Here is a 21,171-nt window from a genome sequence, read left to right on the forward strand (position 1 = left end):
ATGCTTGTAAGGAGTGACAATACCTTGCCCTTCCATAGTGCCCCTTACCCATAGAGCTCAAAGCACTTTTACAAATAGTACTAAATGAAGCCTCAGGTAGGGAATTATTAGCTGCAACCAGGGAAAGTGAGACAGAGAGGAAGCAAGGGACTTGCCCAAGACAATTGTAAGCGTAGAACCCTGAAGTCCTGACTCCATTCCCTGCTTTATTCACTAGATCACACCGCTCCTCTACATAACAACTGGAATTATCTTTGCCCTAGCAAGGTAGAACTCATCCACCCTGTATCTCTACCTAAAAATCAAAGATAGCTAGCAGGCAGCTGGTAATGTTCTGCCAGTCAGTCTTGAGAGCAGCATGTATCACACAGACACCTTTCTTTGTAGTGTGGGGCTCCATTAAGTCAATGGAAAGACTCCAGTTATCTCCAGTAGGCTTTAGACGGGGCCCCACGTGAGTGTTAAGGAACTTGGGGGAATCAGGCGTGCAGCGACTGTGTGGAGAGGTGCAGAATAGGGATGCCACAACCTCTCAGATGGAGTCCGATTTTTCAGGTGCCTCACAAACCAGCAGTGGCTTCCCCACAGCACTGCGTAATTGGCTAGGTGCATTACTGGAGGGGTTTTTTGCCTTTCTGACATCCAGATGCAGGCCGCTGCCAGAGTCAGGACACCATACCAGACTGGCCAGTGCTTTGATTTCCATGGCAAATCCTCAACCTGCACTGGATCTCTCCTCGTGTCCCAAGCACAAACATCTGAGACCACTTCATACTGCTTAGGCATCCCTCTCACCTACTTACAGAGGGCCAGGTTCTGCAAATCCCGCTCAGGTTGAGTGCTTACTCCCCTGAGCATTGAGTTCAATGGGACTATTTGCATGAGTGGGTGCTACTCAGTGTCAATGTTGCAGAATTTGGCCCTTAGTCCATATTTTGCTGAACACAATAGGCCATACGCATCCTTGGTGTAAGTGGGCATAGCCACATCTAAATCCACACAGGGATCAACTGGACCCAGTATCATCCCAGTGCAGCACAATTATAGAATGATCATTGTCCTCTAGCTGAGGTTCACTTTTGTCTACCGTCCTGTAGATAATCTTCTGACATTGCATTCCTTACATTCAGTCATAGCATTAAGCACAGCGGCATCATACCACACTGACAGCAGTTACTTACTAATACAACGTAGATTTGGCTCTGTCCAACGGAGCGTTTTGGTGACTTTGTCCATTACACACACAATGAGGCTGGATGTCCCAGCTTTCCTTTTGTAACCGTCTCTGCACGTGTACCGCAGGCTGGCATTCAACAAATTATTATTGCCGACCTGAACATCTGCATTGTTGACCTCCTTTGGCACGCTGCATCTTTCTGAAATGAAAAAAATACAAGCTGAGAGAGAAAAATATATAACGCTAAAGATCACATCACAATATTTTAAATATTGCTGGTGAACTTGAAAAATGTCTCTGGCTAGCACTGTGTGCGTGTGTACTCCTTACTGCCTTCCACTGGGTGCAGTATATCTGAGCTGGCCTTTAGGTTTGCTCTGTTGCAGAGATGCCCAAACTTTACAATGCTAGAGGCTGACCTGAGAACTTGCTAGGAGCCTGAAGCGTGCTCTGGTGGTCAGAACATAAGTATGGAGCTCCTGAGTTCTCTTCCCAGCTCAGCCAGTTGCCATGACACCTTGGCCATGTCACTTAAAACCACTGCCTAAATCTCTCCATCTGTACAATAGGAATAATGATACTTCCCGCTTGCCCAGAGCTGCTGGGAGAAATAGTTAATTGCAATCTAATGCTTTGAAGATAATTAGGACTATGTCCACAGGTGCCAACTTTTCCCGGCACCAGTGGGCGCTGGAAAACAGCTGTTTCGCGGCGCAAGCGCAGGGAGCCAGGGGGAAAAGCGGAGAAGCGGCGCTCAGGGGGAGGCGGAGGTGAGCTGGGGCGAGGGGCAGGGCGGGGAGCTGCCGATGGGGTTGGCGCCTATGACTATGTCAACAACTCAGCTGCACAACACTATTCCGAAAAGGATTTAATTAAGCATGTGTTTCACCCATGCTTTTGTTCACTGCACTTAAGCATGTGTTTTGCTTCAAGCTGAGTACTCTGCCAAACAGGGATGGACACAAGTACGCACTTCTATACATTCCTGATGTGGGGGCCTACGTCAAATATTTATGAAATGGGCCTGTTCACCAGTAGAACGTTTGTTGTATTATTATTTGTTAAATGCCTACAACAGTGTTTCTCAATCCAGGGGTCACAACCCCCAATCAGGGCCAGAATAGGTAATTGTGGGGTGAGAGGGGGGAGTTAAGGTCATGACGTGTTGCAAATTTTATTTCTCTAAAGCAAAAGAAAATCTGACTTCCCTCATTCCCTGCAAACTCTTACCCTTCAAGGTCAAGTGTTCTCGGTCAACCTTTCGAATCACATTCACAAATAAGTTACACAGGCTAATGGTTAGCATGGATACATTTTTTTTTACTCTTGTTTTTACAGTAAACATAAGGAGGTCCAAAACCTGACTCAGAGTAAGGCATTGCCAACCTGAAAAGATTGAGAAACACTGCTCTGCAAGAGCCAGTAGAAGACATGGTCCCTGCTTTAAGTTCCTTATGGTCAAAACAGACAGACGACACAAATTGGACACAAAGCATACTGGGACCTAGACCTAGTGGAAGGTTTTGAGGATGTGTGGGTGTGGGTGCGAGTGAGAGAGGAGTGGGGTTCTTGTACCTTTCTCTGAAGCATTTGGTTTTAACAGCTGTGAAAATGCTACACTGGTGTGATGGTTCTGATTTCCTTTGATCATAGCCCAGTTTTCAAATTCTTTCCATCCTCTTGCTTAATTCTACTAACTATAGCAGAGGAACTTTGAATTGGTCTCAGACTGGAGCAGACTTGTTTCACTGCCTTGACTGTCACCACTGTTTCAATCGGCAGGTTCTGGGCCAGATTCTGATCTGGTGTAAATCAAGAGTAACTCTATAGAGGGCAATGGAGTTACATTGTTGTAATAACTGTGTGCGATCAGAACCAGGCCCTTAATGTGAGCAATAAAACACTAAAGATAGATGTAGCCATGCAGAGAGCCAATATACCCCAGCTTTGTGTGTGTATGTACTGCTAATGAACGCACATCCCAAAGTGCTATATAAGAGTTAGGTGATATTATAATTATTATATAGGTTTGCTTATAAAATGCTTAAATCTAAAAACCTAAATAATTACATTTTAGAATGAAAATATTTTAATATATCTGTGCTGCTCAAAACAGTCTTTGTTGAAAGCCCATGCTTTTAATCTGTTTGTATTTAATATAATTAATAAACAATATTTAAAAGGCTTAAATCCCTATTTTTGCTATCTTGGACGTTCAGCAAGGATGCCTTATAGTCCAAAGGAATGAAAACAACTGAACCCAGTATTGAAAGTAAAAACAAAAGCGGGTACTTTTAACAAAAGTGGGTAGTATTTTAGGCCCTGGCTTCTTTACACATGGATCTGATTGAAGTAACTGGAGCTCTGTGTGGGTACAGAGGCCCTTCTGCACGGATCCAACTGCACCATCAGGGCCTTTTACAATATCTTTTCAGACTGTACATATTTTATGCAGTGGCATAATGATCTGGTTGGTGAAGAAGCTTTGTATCCCTACTGTGTGTGTGCTCATTAGGGGATGATTTCTGGGTCGTAGAACCTCTTCCACCGCTAATATGAACAATGATACTTTGCTCATCTAGAGTGGCAGAGCTCCGAGTGATTTACAAACATGAATGAAGACTCAATGTCACTGGGTGGTAGTATTATTTACCCTATTTACAGACAGGGAAATTGACACAGAAAGACTGAGTTGCCCTAAGTCACACAGGGTGAAATTCACCCCTCTGAAGAGGACCAGCACAAGAGCTATGCACCACTTAAGTTTCATCCACATGGAGTCCATGGCAGAGCTGGGGAAAGTACTGACTCCTAGTTTGATGCCTTCACTAGAAGACCATCTTTCTTCCCCTGGAATTTTGCTTGTTATATGATATGTTTACACAAATAAAGAGATGCATCTGTTTCAAATCAGTTCAGTATTTTTGCTTTGTGACCAAAAGGAGAAGACATAGCCAAAATCACCTACTGCTATGGGGAGATCATAGAATCAGAATATCAGGGTTGGAAGGGTCCTCAGGAGGTCATCTAGTCCAACCCCCTGCTCAAAGCAGGACCAAGCCCCAACTAAATCATCCCAGCCAGGGCTTTGTCAAGCATGATCAGCATGATCAGCAGTGGTCTCTATACCAGCAGCTTAATTTTAAGGCGTCACAACAAAGGAAAGTTTTAAGGAGGGCTTTGAAGGAGGATAATGGGTTACTCTTGTGGAAAACCACACTGAGAGAGTAGTTATCAGTGGTTCAGTCAAGCTGACAGGGCATATCAAGAAGATGCCCACAGGGATGTCTCCTGAATCCAGTTCTATTCAATATCTTCATCAGTGATTTAGATAATGGCACAGAGAGTACACTTATAAAGTTTGTGGACGATGCCAAGCTGGGAAGCGTTGCAAGCACTTTGGAGCACAAGATTAGAATTCAAAATGATCTTGACAAACTAGAGGAATCGCCTCAAATAACAGGATGAAATTCAATAAGGACAAATGCAAAGAACTCCACTTAGGAAGGAACAATCAGTTGCACACATACAGAATGGGAAATGACTGCCTAGGAAGGAGGACTGCGGAAAAAGATCTCGGGGTCATAGTCGATCACAAACTAAATATGAGTCAACAATGTAATTCTGTTGCCAAAAAAAGCGAATGTCATTCTGGGATGTATAGCAGGAGTGCTGTAAGCAAGACACATGAAGTAATTCTTCTGCTCTCCTCAGCACGGATAAGGCCTCAGCTGCAGTACTCTGCCAGTTTAGGGAACCACACTTTGGGAAAGATGTGGACAAACTGAAGAAAATCCAGAGGGGAGCAACAAAAATTATTAAAGGTGTGGAAAACATGACATATGAGGAAAAATTGAAAACAACTGGGTTTGCCTATTCTGGAGAAGGGAAGACTGAGAGGGACATGTGGAGAGAATGCTTATTAGCTTTCTTCAAACCATTGTGAAGGTTTTATTCGTATTTCCATTGGCAGGCAAGATATTATTGCATGCAGTTTGTCAATCATGAACAAAGAACATGGTCAACTCTTCATTAAAGTAAATATGGAACTATATTCTAATTGTTGTATCATAGCGTTAAGCATGCTGTGTGAAATCTTGATATCCAGGGTCCTCCTTATGGGTAGCTGACACCGCTTTACACAAAGCAGTTGTGTAAGAGTTTGTCTACAGCAGTGATTTGCAACCTTTTTTCATCTGCGGACCCCTAAAAAAATTTCAAATGGAGGTGAGGTCCCCTTTGGAAATCTTAGACATGATCTGTGGATCCCCAGGGATCCGCGGGCCACAGGTTGAAAACCACTGTTCTATGGTGAGGACAACCTTTCGTGGATCCCCTTAGACATAGTCTGCAGACCTCCAGGAGTCTGCGAACCACAGGTTGAAAACCACTGGTCTACAGGACATCAGTGCATGGCGAGTAAGCACACTGTAGAGACACCCTGGTTTCACATATGTTATAAAGAGGAGGGGGATAAATTGTTCTCATCCACTGAGGACAGAACAAGAAATAATGGGCTTAAATCGCAGCAAGAGAGGTTTAGGTTAGACATTACAAAAAACTACTCAACTGTCAGGGTAATTAAGTACTGGGACAAATTACCTAGAGAAGTTGTCAATGGAGGTTTTCAAGAGCAGGTTAGACAAACACCTGTCAGGGATAGTCTAGAAGAGGGGTAGGTAACCTACGGCATGCATGCCAAAGGCAGCATGTGAGCTGATTTTCAATGGCACTTGCACTGGCGGGGTCCTGGCCACTGGTCCAGGGGGCTCTGCTGCTGGCCTGGGGTACTGGCCGCCAGCCCCCTGCCAGCTGGGGTTCCATCTGCCGGCCCCACTCAGCCTGCTGCTGGCCCTGGGTCCTGGCCACTGGCCTGGGGGGCTCTGCTGCTGGCCTGGGGCTCTGCAGCCGCCCCCAGCTGTGGCCCACTGGCCTCAACCTGGGGCAGTGAGGGGTGCAGACAGGGGCAAGAGGGGGCGCAGCTCAGCACCCCCACCTTAAAAATTGTTCCGGCGCCACTGTGCTGGGATATTTTTAAGTCCTGATTTGCTGCTTACATCACTGTCACGCCACGTGGAACAGCGCGCTGTTTGACGCTGAGATTAGAATGTACATGCAAGAACTGGAATCTGAATTTTCTGACAGATTTCAAGATTTCCAGCAATTTGGCCCAATGCTTTTCTCAGAAAAGTTCGGTGAAAGCGACTTGGATTTATCTGTATTTCAGTGGATGGATGTTGAAGATTTTGAAATGCAGCTCATCCATTATAAAGCTCAGAAATGTGGGCCTCAAAGTTTGGAGATCTGCGGAGTGCACTTGAAGCTACCGAGAGACATCATGGGGCCACTATTCTGACCTGCTGGACGTCCCTGCCAGTGAAATTTAACTATTTGAAGACAAATGCTTTCAGCATTTGGATCCACATACCTGTGTGAACAGGTATTTTCACACATGAAATCTGTCCTCTGTCCCTCTCGGAGGCGATTAACAACTGATCACTCAGAAGCCTGTTTGCAGCTTAAAGTATCCAGATATGTGGCAGACATTGGAAATCTCAGCGAGGAAAAGCAAAGGCAAGGATCACACTAAACTGATAAGATCTGCATTTTTATTTAATTTTAAATGAAGCTTCTTAAACATTTTAAAAACCTTATTTAAAATGGGATGATTTTAGTTGGGGATTCGTCCTGCTTTGAGCAGGGGTTTGGACTAGATGACCTCCTGAGGTCCCTTCCAACGTTGATATTCTAGGATTCACTTTACATACAATATTAGTTTAGTTATATATTATAGACTTATAGAAAGAAACCTTCTAAAAACGTTAAAATGTATTACTGGCACGTGAAACCTTAAATTAGAGTGAATAAATGAAGACTCGGCACACCACTTCTGAAAGGTTGCCGACCCCTGGTCTAGAAAATACTTAGACCTGCCTCAGTGCTGGGAACTGGACTAGATTCCCTATCAAGGTCCCTTCCAGTCCTATGTTTCTACGATCTCTATGTTTATGGGGAGCTCCTCCTAGGCATGAGGGGCAGTATGGGAAAAAGCATGAAGGTGTTGATTTGACAATGTAACAAGTGGGCAATGGAGGCTGGCATTATGGGCCTATCAGAGGCAGGAGTCAACATCTCCATAGTGAATGAAAGATAACAGGTAGGGTGGGGATATGCCATGAGGGGCCTGGAAAGTGAAGACCAGTAACCAGTTTGATGGAATAGACAAGGGGAAGCCAGTGGAGGGCACAAAGTGAGGGGTGACATGGTCAAAGCGACGGGTTAGGAAAATGTTCTTTGCAGCAGCATTCTGAATAGATAAGGGTGAGGCAAGATTTCATTTATCAAGGCCAGAGGGAAGGATGTTGCAGTAATCAAGACATGAGATGACAACTGAATGAGAGTTTGAACTGTGCGGATGGCTAGGAAAGAGCATATGTTAGAGATGTTAGGCAGAAAAAATTGGCCCTATAGGTTTATAGCTGGAGCTACAGTGCCAGGCCACATAAATTCTTGGCAGGTGTATGTATGTCCTATTGCAGGGATAATTGATGTGCCAGGAAGACTTCTCCTGTGCGTCAGGGGATCGCCCTGCTCGGCTCGTTCAGGTTCCCTGCGTAAGAGGGAGGTTTTAATTCTCCGTTTCTCTCAGCTTCGAGTCTGAGGAGCTCAGCTATGATCATATCATTCGGCCTACAGCAGTGCCAGAAGTGTGCCCAGTATATGGCAGAGAACCGAGGCCTGGCAGTCAAACTTGAGCAGGTGCTGGGGCATGACAGCAGGCAGTGCAGTGAGGAGCCTGACACGGAAAGAGGAGGAGCATTGAGGGGGCACGTGGCTCATGGAAACCGGAGAGCTGTCCCAAGCCCAGGAGCCTTTTCCTCTTTGCCCCTCTCCTGCTTCCTATTTCCTACTCTCATCTCCTTGCTTGGCTTTTGTCAATTCCCTCTTCTGCTCCCCCTGCTCTGTTTTGCTCGGTCCCGTGTTCACCCGTTGCCGGCCTCAAGAGATCGAAAATCAAGAGTCAGATTCCTCCAAAGTCACGAGCTTCGCCCCAGAAACCATGAGATTTTAAAAACCTCACCGAGCGATGTGTTTTTCAGTCTGTCTTTGGACTGTGAACGCCCCTCTTCTCCTCTGACTACTTGTGTGTCATAATTTCGGGTTGAAAAGTCAACCTCTACCACACCTAAAAAATGCATGTCTCCCCCTGGCTGCCCAGAGGAAGACTCTGCTTACCCTGGCCTCATCCCTAAGACAAGAAACGAGGGGCAGTTCCTCTCTCACTGTCTTGACTCCCCCACCTCTGACTTCCCCTGCCTCTGAGGCTGCTCCCCTTCCCTGGTCCAGCAGTACCACCTGCCCAACTCCCCCCACTTCTAGGCAGATCCCAGGTACAGGAGAAATCCCAAGGCAGTAGGAGGCAGAGAAGCGTTTCTGCTGGGTTTCCTCCCATCCACTGCCCCGGAACCCTCTCTCTGCTCTGGGGCCATACCCAAAGGCAGAGCTCAGTCTCAGGGCAGGTCTATGTCCTCAGCCCCAAAGCTCTCACAGAGAGCTCTGCCCTGCCTTGACAATCATGGGCTCAGAGGAACTTCTCACGTCATTGCAAGAGCTCCTCCTGAAGGCTCCAAAATCCCATGACTCATAATCAGTTCACAAAAGTTGGCAACACTACAATACAGCCTTTCCCTGGCTGCTGGGAAGGGGACTCCCCTTCCCCATCCCACCACCCCAAGGCTGGGGGAGCTACCATCTGATCCCTAAATCTCCCACCCCCTCAGTATCCTTCCCCACCCCCCTCAGCCTCCCTTCTGCCCCCCACGTTTCCCAGTAATGGGAGATGGTGGCCATTTTGAATAAGGGAAAATTCATGAGGTGGTGCCTTTCATCAGAGTTTCAGGAGACTGGAAAAAAATACCCCTAAGTCTCTTGAGTTGCAATAAAAACCACAAGACTCGGCAACACTGTAATAGTGGGGGTTCCTCCAGGCTCCTGTGTTTTCACCCTTCACCCACAGGCCACACATTGCAGCAACCCATTCATTGCCTGGGGTTGTCTGAGTCGCACTCCCTTGGGAGCCAGCAGAAGCCATTCCAGGCACAATTCCTTAGAATCAGATGTGGGCATTTTCCCGCTGCCGTGATCTGCACTAGCTTCTGTCTCTAGATGGTCCCAGTGCATGGCCCCGTGTAGAGTGCACCACACTGATCCAATCAAAAGGAGACAATGACTTGGATAATTGTAGCAACTTCCACATTTGAAAAGAGAAAAACATGCTCTTCTAGCCATGCACAGATGGGGAGATAACTATTTAGGACACAATTGCTAGCTAGACCTCTAGGTCAGCTCAGAATCTAATAATACATCCAGACTGTAAACCACTATTGGAAATAGAGAGACAAGGTGACTGAGGTAATCTCTTTTATTGGACTGGCTACTGTTGGTGAGAGAGACAAGCTTTTGCGCTTACCCAGAGCTCACTCCCACAGACCTGAAGAAGAGCTCTGTGTAAGCACAAAACTTGTCTCTCTCAACATCTGTGTTGAACTGATCCTCATCCAGCCCACAGGCTCATCTGTACGCTGAGTAAACCATGACACTGGACCAGCGTAGAACTGGGGGTCATCAGCCCATTTGAACATGACACCCCTGTCCCCACGCTAACTTCAGACTGAGCAGGTTTAGTGGGGACAGGAGGCATGCTTTGCCAGTCAGAGAGCTTTTATCATGTATTCAACGGATGCACTTATGCCCAGGAGCAGATAGTCATTGCTTTTATGTGTGTGACAATAGAGGACACAAAAAACACACTTTTATAAACTACAGAAATAAACCACTTCCTTAGCGTTTCCAAGGAATGAAATGCAGCCCCCATGAGGGTTGCAACATGCTGGACTTCCCCTTTCCTCTTCTAATTTCACAACATGTTATGGAAATTTTTAAAAATTCCCAAACAAAACGATGTCATTTCCAAGTTCACATTCCTGAGTGACAGCGCTGCAATTATGTGTCCCATTGTTTACAAAATCCTGGCACTTAACAGCCAGGGAACAAATAATTAAGGGCACCATAAAACTTCAGTGTGCCTGCATAACAACATTCACACAAACTTGATCCTCAGGTGGGTCAAGATCCTGCAGCTGGTGGAGGGGAAGTTAAAACACCACTTTGTCACCCCTGATTGAGGGAGGCTGGCTGGGGGATGAAGTGGCGGTCAGTAAAAGTTTGAGCATCCGTGGGGTAAAGGCCATGTTTGCCAGAGCAAAATGTTCTAGTCCTGCTCCATCACATGGTCATCTCAGCATTTTCGCTGCGCAGTGATTGAAGTGAATGGCTGGTTTTTACACTCTACGGGAGAATTCCCCTTCCTATGGGTAATCCCCAACTGCTTCTGATGAGACAGCTTTATGTTCCCTTTGTGCTTCTGGGCACTGACCCAAGGCTGAAGACCTAGCTCTGTTCCTCTCAAAGAAATACCTAGCTCATGGCAACAACCACCAGCTTAACTCTGACTATGGATTACTGAGACGGTTTTAAAAAGTGTTACCTTTTGAATTGTGTTCATCTGAAATATCTTTTTTCCTTTTGTTTTAATTCTTGTCAACTTGATTCCAGTATCCAAGAACTTTCTTTTAAAGACGACTGCTATCCTCGAATATATTTATCAAACAACAGTATTTTTTTAATGAGCTTATTGGTGAGAATAATGGGGTACAATTCTGTAGCCTTAAAATAACACCTGTTGTGTAGGAAGAGTGTGTCCTTATGGGGAAAAAAATGGTTATTAACTATTCTGTAACTGTTGTCCTTCGAGATGGGTTGGACCTGTCCATTCCAATGTAGGCGTGTGCAGGCCCTTAGCACAGCTCCCAACACTGTTTCCCCTTTGTTGTATCCATTGGGTCAGCTCCAGTGGCCTCTGGTGTCACACACCTATAATGCCAGTATAAAGGGCCCTGCTGACCGCACTCCCCTTCACTTTCTTCTTGCTGACCGGCTCCGAAAGAGGGGATGGAGGGTGGGTTTTGGAATGAACGTGTGCAACACATCTCGAAGAACGACAGTCACAGAAAGGTTAGTGACGATTTTTTCTTCTTCAAGGGCTTGCACGTGTCCATTGCAGCGTAGGTGATTCCCAAGCAGTTGCACAGGAGGTGGGTTCGGAGATCAGGGACAGGCAAGACTGCACGGCCGAAGCTGGCGTCATCTCTAGCCTGCTGTGTAGTGGCATAGTGTGTTGTGAACGCGTGAACGGACAACCAGGTTGCTGCCCTGCAGATCTCCTGACTCGGTACTTGCGCTAGAAAACACAAAGTGATCCACAAGGAGATTCTCTGTGCAGAAGTGGGGAGACCTTCCATTCTTTCCGCTATTGCTATGAGCAGCCTAGTGGATCTGTGGAGTTGTTTGGTCCTTTGTATGTGGAAAGTCAGGGCCGGCCAAACATCCAATGAGTGGAAGCACTGCTCCCCTCTGTTCGCAGGCAGTTTAGGGTAGAACACCGGCAGAAAGATTGCCTGACCTTTGGAAGGAACGACGCAGCGCCTTGTCAGGTGCCTGCAACTCCAATACCGCGGCCAGCCCCTCGAACGCCTGCACAGGAGTGGCCTCCAAGCAGAGAAAGCATCAGCCAGTTTGCGGTGCGGTCTGCCCCTGAGGCTTTCACAGCGGCCAGGCATGCAGGACTCATTGTGGGCGGGGAGGGGCACAGGGGCAAGTGTCCCCCCAGTAGCTGGCTGGGGCAGGGCCAGAACCAGAGAAGAAGGGGCAGGGCCAGAGCCTCTTCCAGCCACGCTGATTGAAAGAGGAAAACAAGCTTCCTGCTTTTCCATCTCCCAATCAGTTCCTCAACCTTGAATGAACTAGTCATTGAACTGAACTAATTTATACTGAAATGAAGAAACTGTTTTTCTGTATTTGCAGAAGAGGCTTATAATTAGATTGTAATTTCCTTAGGGCAGGGACTGTTGTTTTTGTTCTGTGTTTGTGAAACGCCTAGCACAATAGGATCCTGGTCCGTGACTGGGGCTCCAACATGCTACAGGTTTCAGAGTAACAGCCGTGTTAGTCTGTATTCGCAAAAAGAAAAGGAGTACTTGTGGCACCTTAGAGACTAACCAATTTATTTGAGCATAAGCTTTCGTGAGCTACAGCTCACTTCATCGGATGCATACCGTGGTGCATCCGATGAAGTGAGCTGTAGCTCACGAAAGCTTATGCTCAAATAAATTGGTTAGTCTCTAAGGTGACACAAGTACTCCTTTTCTTCTTTCAACATGCTACAGTAATACAAATAATTGCTGATCTAGGACTCCAACAAACTCTGGTTTCAGGTGCTTGGCTAATGACTTCCACCAGTTCACTAGCTTGACTTTCTTTAAAACTTCAGCAGAAAAAATGCAGCACTTAAATATTTTTAATTTAAATAATTTTAATAGATTATTGTAAATGTTTAGACCTTAATATAGGTTGTCATAATTTCACATTTAAAATAACTAGTTTTTTAAAGTACTCAAATATAACAATCTTATTGCTTTGGTCCTTTTTTTAATCCACCTTGCAGAGAGGGCAAGGACTGAGCGTGCCATCGTGTCTGAACTAACCTCATTTCTGACTGTGGTCACTGGAGAACGGTGATAAGGGTAGCGTGTAGCAAGCTTGTACTGCTGCTGTGTATGCTGTACCTATTATCCTGGACTTTGCTCGGCAGGATTATCAATCTGATATCTTCCACCAGCATTAACATCACTTCCTCTTATTATACAAAAAGGGCAGCACTGTACTACAAAGGATAGAAACTAGATCACACGTTTTGGAATTGGGATTCCTAGGTTCTGTTCCTGACTCTGCCACAGACTTCACAAACTCTGAATCAAATTGTGCTCTAGCAATGGTGTACGTTGTGACTTCATACTCAGATGCTGAGCTGTAAAGCACTGTGTGAAACAGGATGAATACAACAGGGGATAAAGCTTCTATTTGTACATGGCTATACTGTTGATAGAAAAAGGGAGGCAAAATTTTTTTGAGACACGATTTTAATGAGACTCTGATTTAAAAAATCTAAAACTTTAAAAAGTAAGAATCCAAAAGCAAGATTATCCTACTGTCATAAAACAGTATTAGAGATGTTACTGAAATGTTACAATACCAAGCTACTCTGGACCAAACCTAGAAAATATTCTTTCTACACTTGCAGAAGACTGTACTGTACTGTCAAAAGCTGAAGTGTTAACATCAATTTTTATAAGTGCTTGGCTTAATTTTTTTAACAATTAATTTGTTTTTATTTAAATCAGATTTTTAGCACTTCCCTGCCATCAAAGTTGGTCTAGCACATCGCTAGTTCATTTCAAGTTGAAAAATTGAAAAGTTTGTTTCCCTCTTTCAATCTATGAATAAAAACAAATTGGGGACAGGATGACATTTATTAGTTCTAAAATCTTGAAGTATATGGTAACTAGAAACAATGAGGTAAAATCACTTCCTACAGATTTTGATCTTTTCCTCCTTTCCCCCCAGCCCTATTAACCAGAACATTTAAGGCCGTTTTATTTTAAGTTTTAAAATGCTATTTTTGTGTATTTTAATTGAATTGCTGCTTTCCCTCCCACCAGTCTGGCACTTGTCCCCTCTGCACTTAAATTGGATGGCTTCCTCCTCCACATTCCCTTTGTGACAGCACCAGGGTCACTGAGAGCACAGGAGACAAGCTCCCTGCTCCCAGTTCTGGTACCTGGGCTGGAGTAGCTGGAGGCAGCCTTTATAGGGAAAAACTGGCTTTGACCCTGTAGCCTTGGGCTGGACCATGCTTGGTCACTCTGAAGGTGGCACAGAGAGTCTGGTCAGGGTGGGGAATTCAGTTTGTGAGGGGAATGCAGTATGCTCAGTCGATCTATGGATATGGTATATGTGTAGTCTGGACCCCACTAGGAGCTGTAAGGACTCTTTGGAGATCTTAGCAGTTGAAATCTTGATCTTTAATTCCCACCCCCGCCCTCCCTAGCTCATAAATTTGGGCAGATTTTCATGGTGATGGCAAAAAGCATATCTCTGACACAAAGGCCACTCTCTGCCACATTTCAAGTCCTTGCTCCAAAGCATGGGGGCACTAGAATTTTTCAAAGAAAAGGTCATCAGAGTTTGTTTGTTTTTTTACCATGGATACTTTTCTCTCTAGCCTTGTGCTTGGAAATAGTTGAGCCACTTTGGCTGAAATTTTCCATTCAGTTCAACTGGTTAAAAGCTGGCAAAATTATAGGTAACTGAAAATAGGGGAAATGTTGGGCAACTTTAATAATACCAGCCCTGTCTACTGCTCCTGATTATATTCCTTTTAGGAGTGGGCTTCATGAACTACCTGACCAAATATTTCCCAGTCCAAGTCAGTATTACTGATTCCCTTGCCAAGACATGGGATTGCTGAAAGCCTACAAAATGTGTAGCAGATCACATATCATGCTGTTCTTCAAACTCTTCATTACACACTATGAAAGCGACTACCTAGAGCTTACCCCAGCTCTCCACCAGAGTCTATCAGAGGCCCTCAAATTCAAATAAGAGAAAACACTGTTTACACAACTGTCCTCTGCCACTGCAGAACTTGAAATGAAGGCAGGGAAGAATTGTAACCGATGGGGTGGTGCTCACAGTAGTTTCCAGAATAAATCAGAGATAAAATAAGTTTATGCAGCATGAGCCAAATTGGGCATTCCACATTGTTTTTGTTAAGTTTTCCAAATAAATTCCAGTTGCTGATGTGTTATGGGAAACAGAAAATATACTGCAAAATGATTGCATGCTGGCAGAAGGGAGATGACTCATTACCAAGTGCTGATTCCACGCATGACCACTTCCCTACCCATCTTCCAACAGATGTTCAACCACCCCTAAGTCACAGGGAAAACTGCAAAAAAATATTTTTGATAACACAAAGAATTCATGAAGAAAGAAATAAGTGAAATGTGTTGGCCTGCATCAATTCTTGGTCGAGCTAAACAATGAGAAGCCAGAGCAGAATTCGTCTTTTTAAATTACAAGAAAACTGTGGCAAAAATCCAACATGGACAGCCAATCTCTGCAGTGACATGACTCATCAATGGGAATTGGAAGGGTCACCATGACCCACTCATCCTCGGTCTGTTGGCTGAGATTGCCAACAAAGATGCAAATTACTGACAACTATGGTGATGGTTTTCATTATATGAGGCCTTGTCCACTACTAGAGTCCATCAAACCCATTCAACGTATGTCACTGAACAGCCTGTTTCAGTGATTGCTCTCCTATTGAAGTCACTTTGTGACCTCAAAGGTGAAACTGGTCATGTTTTGGAAATAGGACTTGCTAGTGACAATAGCAGTGCCAGTCCCAGAAGACAGCATGGAATAACTTGCACATCAGCTAGGTGTGGAAAATCTTGAGGCAGTAAAAGAATTAATATCCTAAAATGTCCATTTGAAATAAATGTCTGTAGCTAAAGTTGATTATGAGAGCCTTTTATTTCTAGTGATACTCACACAGCTTAAAGAAAGGGGGCAGTTTGCCACAGGAGGAGACGCCACTGCACCGACTATGCTGAAAGCAGTGCGTGTGACACAGTAGAAGACACAGAAAACAAATAAAATCATGATCGGTGTGCAGAAAATAAAGAAGGAAGTGTTATTTACTCCTTCTCATAACACAAAAATGAGGGGTCACCAAACGAAATTAATTGGCAGCAGGTTTAAAGCAAACAAAAAGAAGTATTTCTTCACACAATGCACAGTCAATCTGTGGAACTCCTTGCCAGAGGATGTTGTGAAGGCCAAGACTATAACAGCATTCAAAAAAGAACTAGATAAATTCATAGAGAATAGATTCATCTATGGCTATTAGCTAGGATGGGCAGGGATGGTGTCCCTAGCCTCTGTTTGCCTGAAGCTGAAAATGGGTGACAGGGAATGGATTACTTGATGATTAGCTGTTCTGTGCATAGAATCCTAGAATATCAGGGTTGGAAGGTGTGATGGTGCCCCCCATAAGGCTTTATGGAAATATGCTTCTGAATATAAACATATGACATAACTGGTATATGTTTTATGCTACATATGCCATATAACATATCTACGTAAAGGTTATGATCTACTGAATATATTCATCCTATTTGTATGCATGTGTCATCATTGTATTCGAAGTTATGAATATTGGCTGTATTCTTGTTCAATTTTAAATAACCTTAGTAAGGCATTTGGTCAGCCTCTTTAGAAAGGAATTTGCAAGTTAAGTACCCAATCAAGAAGCACTTAATGCACAATGGATCTTGGAAGGTTCCAATCCACATAAGAAGTCTACCTGAGGATGTTCAAGGTAGCATGTAAACAATGGCTTCTGTCTGTAAAAACTGAGTCTTGCATGAACATGTGACTTGCCCACGTGACTCCATCTTGGAGCTGGACTTTGCATAGTAGAGAGGAGAGGGTCTCCACCCACAAGAGAAAGTCTATTTAAGCAGGGGAGACCCCTCCATTTTGTCTTCAGCTGGCTAAAGAGATAGCCTCTCCACCCCCAAGGATACCTGAAAGAAACTGGAACAAAGGACAGTAACTACAGGGGGTGTGAGTGATTGCTGGACCCAGATTAGAAGGAGACTAGTCTGTAAAAGAAAGCTTACTGGAATTCCTCTAAGAGTGAGATTTTTATCTGTATTCAGTTTTCTTAGACATAGATTTGCATGTTCTATTTTATTTTGCTTGGTAATTCAATTTGTTCTGTCCGTTACTACTTGGAACCATTTAAATCCTACTTTCTGTATTTAATAAAATCACTTTTTACTTATTAATTAACCCAGAGTATGTATTAATACCTGGGGAGGGGAGGCGCAAACAGTTGTGCATCTCTCTCTATCAGTGTTATAGAGGGCAAACAATTTATGAGTTTACCCTGTATAAGCTTTAACATGTATAAGTTTGAACCCCATTGGGAGTTGGGCATCTGAGTGTTAAAGACAGGAACACTTCTTAAGTTGCTTTCAGTTAAGTCTGCAGCTTTGGGGCACGTGGTTCAGACCGTGCGTCTGTGTTGGAGCAGACGGGCATGTCTGGCTCAACAAGACAGGGTGCTGGAGTCTCAAGCTGGCAGGGAAAGCAGGGGCAGAAGTAGTCTTGGCACATCAGACCCGTCACAGAAGGGACCTCAGGAGGTCATCTAGTCCAAACCCCTGTTCATTCCCTCTGAAGCACCTGGCAGTGGCCACTGTTGGAAGACAGAATACTGGACTAGATGGACCATTGGTCTGACCCAGTATGGCCGCCTTATGTTCTAATGTAAATCCAGATCTTGGAAAAACATTTTCAAGCAGCAAAGGCTCCAGATATGCTAACTGGCTCCAGAAGACTCCCTCAGGAGCTAGAACAACTGTATGGGAAGTCCTGACACCATAGAATATCAGGGTTGGAAGGGACCTCAGGAGGTCATCTAGTCCAACCCCCTGCTCAAAGCAGGGCCAATCCCCAATTTTTGCCCCAGATCCCTAAATGGCCCCCTCAAGGATTGAACTCACAACCCTGGGTTTAACAGGCCAATGCTCAAATCACTGAGCTATCTCTCCCCCGCACCAGCGGTGTCAGACAGCTCATTCCACTTGGTATGCACCAGAAGTTTATTCCTGCCCTCGGATAATTCATTTAAATAGCTGGTGCTGTTTATTCATGTTTAAATCTATTCATTATTATTCACTTCACATCATTCATTTATTCTGTTTATCCACAGGAGAGGGGTAGCATAGGCAGTGGCAGCTGAGGGATCTGCTGGGGTTGAGAAAGACCCATTGACCATTCAGTCCTTGGTATCACTGCTGGAACTGCTAATTCTGGTGATGTTTTTCTGGGAACTGGTCTCGGCATGGGCTGAAGCCAGTGCACCATGATGATTCATTCTTACAGATTTTAGTCTGTGTTTCTCATTGGGAACTGACTGCTTTGAGTAGCAGTGGGAGATGTGGAATGCTGTCTTTGGCATTACTTCTTCCTGCTGAAATCCTCAGCCAGCTGGTTATTTCTTCCTGACTGTGTTATTTCTAGATACTCCTCTACCTCCTCCCCAAGCCCCAACTCTCCCAATTCCAGTCTGTGCAGCTTGGAAATTAATTTGCAAAGTGCTCTCCATGGAGCAAAGACAATATACTGTGCATAATCATACTTTGTTTTTCTATGGCCCCTTCCACCCAATGATCTTAAAGTCCTTAACAAAGATTGATAAATTAAGCTTCACAAATCAACGCTATGAAGTAGGTAAACATTTTTGTTCCCGTATTGCAGACTGGGAAAATGAGGCAGAGGTAGGTCATGTAACTTAAGCCTGTGGCAGAACGCAGGTTTCTGGATTCATTTTCTAAAAGCAAGTCATTGGGCCAGATTAATTCTAAACGGTAAGCCCCCATGGGCTGGAAAGGGAGCATGGCTTCTGGAGACATGAAGTCTGCCTAGATTCATAACGTCCACAGCCTCTCCTGGCTCAACTCCTATGTTAGAATTCAAAGCTGCCCTCCCGCAGGATGAGCACATCAGTTATCTGGAAATCACTAAGGGGCATGGAAATTTGCACAAATTAACCTTCCTGAACGAGGAGAGGCCTAAATCTATCTAACTTGTTCTTATTTTAATCTTAAACACACATTACTCAACATCAGTGTGCTGTTTGGACATTTAGCATCACTCACATCAAGGCAACCCAGCTGCTAACTTCAGGAAATACAAAAGCATCTGAATTTGTTTTTTTATGTCTATGAGTAACTGATACTTGAATTCCCAAAAGGAGGCTGGGACTCCCATTGTTTTTACAGTGCTCTTGTTTTCTTCCTCTTTAACTGGCAACTATTTGTAGGTTATGAAAAGCATTTTCAGAGCTCCCCTTGACTTCAAGTAGAGTTGTGGATGCTCAGCACCTCTGAAACTTGGAGCCTCAGGTAGAGATTACCAATGCCTACTGACAGTGGGGGGAGAAGGGGCAGAGTGAGCACAGCTGGCTTCAAAAGTGTTACTGAGCATGCTCATTTTGTGTGAGCATGCTCAGTACAAGCCAAGCCGCAAATCTGATGGGGGGAGGGGCATGTGACTCCATATACCTCTCCCCACATGTCAGTTCTGGCCCCAGGTGTCTATAATAAAATACCCAAAAATCCAGGCATCCAAAATTAGAGGCCACTTTGGAAAATCTGGGTCTTGACCATGCTAAGCACTCCCCATGTCGTCATCCCAGAGAAGCTCAGCTATCTCAGTGGGTCGTGAATGTAGAGCAGGTCTCCCAAAGGGAAAGACTTGCAGTTGTGTTTCTCCCCGGATGTAAACTCACAGTTCATACAGCAGGCAGCTCAGAATCCTGGGCACAGGGAGGCATTCTTTAAGGTGTGTAAGTAATATTCGACCAAACCCAAGATGCACATATGTAAGGATATGGACTTGAAAAATAGTTCCAAGGACTATTTCATAACAGTTCCACTGATATCTTATCAGTTCCAAAGGATTCCACATAATCTCAGTGTGCTGCGTCACTGAAGTGATGGCCACTTTTTAACAATTTTCCTTTCCTTCTTGGCAGACTAAGGGCCTGATCCAATGCCCATAAATTCCAGTGGGCCTTGTATTAGGCCCAAAGAGAGAAGGAGGAATGGGAAAGGAAAGAGGACTTAGGGTGGGTCAACTGGTTCAGCTTGAAAAGGAAAACCTCACAACTCATTCCCAACCCCTGATTTAATCCAGCCAAAGCCTTCAAGGTTTGATGCTAAAGCAGTGAGATGCACCAGGGCCATGGTGGATTCTGCAGGACTGCTAGATGCATATCTAATATGCAGTGCCTTTTTAGGGGTCCCTTAAGGAGAAGCCCATGACCCCACAAATAGGAATAGAGATGCATGGAGGCCGAGCAGAGTGTCTTCTCATGTGTCTGAAGCAGAGGTGAAAGTAAGCCCGTCCAGTCCGGTCCAGCGTACTCGTAAGAAAGTGGCCACCGGTACACAGCCAACTGTACCAGCAGGGCCGCTGAAGGGGGGTGGCGGGAGGAAAGGGGGCAGTTGCCCCGGAGCCCGGTGATTTAAAGGCCTACCGGGCCTACCCCCTGGCTCTTTAAATTGCCACTGGAGCCCCAGGGCTCCCGGCTGCCGCCGCTACCCCAGGACTCCAGCGGTGATTTAAAGGGCCTGGGACTCCTGGCCACCACTGCCGCTACCGAGACAGTGGCTGGAGCCCTGGGCCCTTAAATCGCCGCCGGAGTTCCGGGCAGCGCAGGCTGGGCAGTGGTGAAGGGCTGGCTGGGGTAGTCTGGCCCCAGCCCCACCCCTTCTGCCTGAGGCCCCGCCCCTTCCAGGGGCCCAGAGCGCCCCCCTCCCCCTTGCCCAGGACCCCGGCCGCCCTGCATACCGGTCAGTTACTTTCATCCCTGGTCTGAAGTCCTGTAGCTTTATTCGCAAACAGGGGGACACTGGGTGCATGTACACTGGGAAAATCCATAGGCGTTTTTCTGCACCTGTGCAGCTGTACTGATGGAGACAGGTGTTTTTACCATGCTCATCTAACCCTGCCACAACTAGCAGAGCTGCATTCATGCAGAAAAATGCTTGTCAATATTCCTAGTGTTAATAAGGCCTCTGAGGGGAAATTGTAGAGGGGGGAACTAAAGAGATAGAGCAGTGAGTGGATCTGGCCACAATTGGGAAGCAGTGCCAGGAGCTGCCAAGATCCTCATAGACTCATAGATATTTAGGTCAGAAGGGACCATTATGATCATCTAGTCTGACCTCCTGCACAAGGCAGGCCACAGAATCTCACCCACCACTCCTGCAAAAAACCTCTCACCTATGTCTGTGCTATTGAAGTCCTCAAATCGTGGTTTAAAGACTTCAAGGAGCAGAGAATCCTCCAGCAAGTGACCCGTGCTCCATGCTACAGAGGAAGGCGAAAAACCTCCAGGGCCTCTTCCAATCTGCCCTGGAGGAAAATTCCCTCCCGACCCCAAATATGGC

General features: G+C 45.3%; 1 protein-coding gene across 1 annotated transcript in view; it reads right to left on the minus strand.

Moving 5' to 3' along the window:
• The window catches only part of LOC311515115 (uncharacterized protein), a 59,180-nt gene that overhangs the window by 16,033 nt on the left and 21,976 nt on the right, over positions 1 to 21,171 (minus strand). The window contains exon 2 of the mRNA XM_084617999.1: positions 1,182 to 1,376. Within this exon, the coding sequence (XP_084474125.1) occupies positions 1,182 to 1,376 (195 nt within the window). The remainder of the gene's footprint in view (positions 1 to 1,181; positions 1,377 to 21,171) is intronic.

This window comes from Lepidochelys olivacea, assembly GCF_965140295.1.
Source record: "Lepidochelys olivacea isolate rLepOli2 genome assembly, chromosome: 1".
In the NCBI taxonomy this organism is placed as follows: Eukaryota; Metazoa; Chordata; order Testudines; family Cheloniidae; genus Lepidochelys; species Lepidochelys olivacea.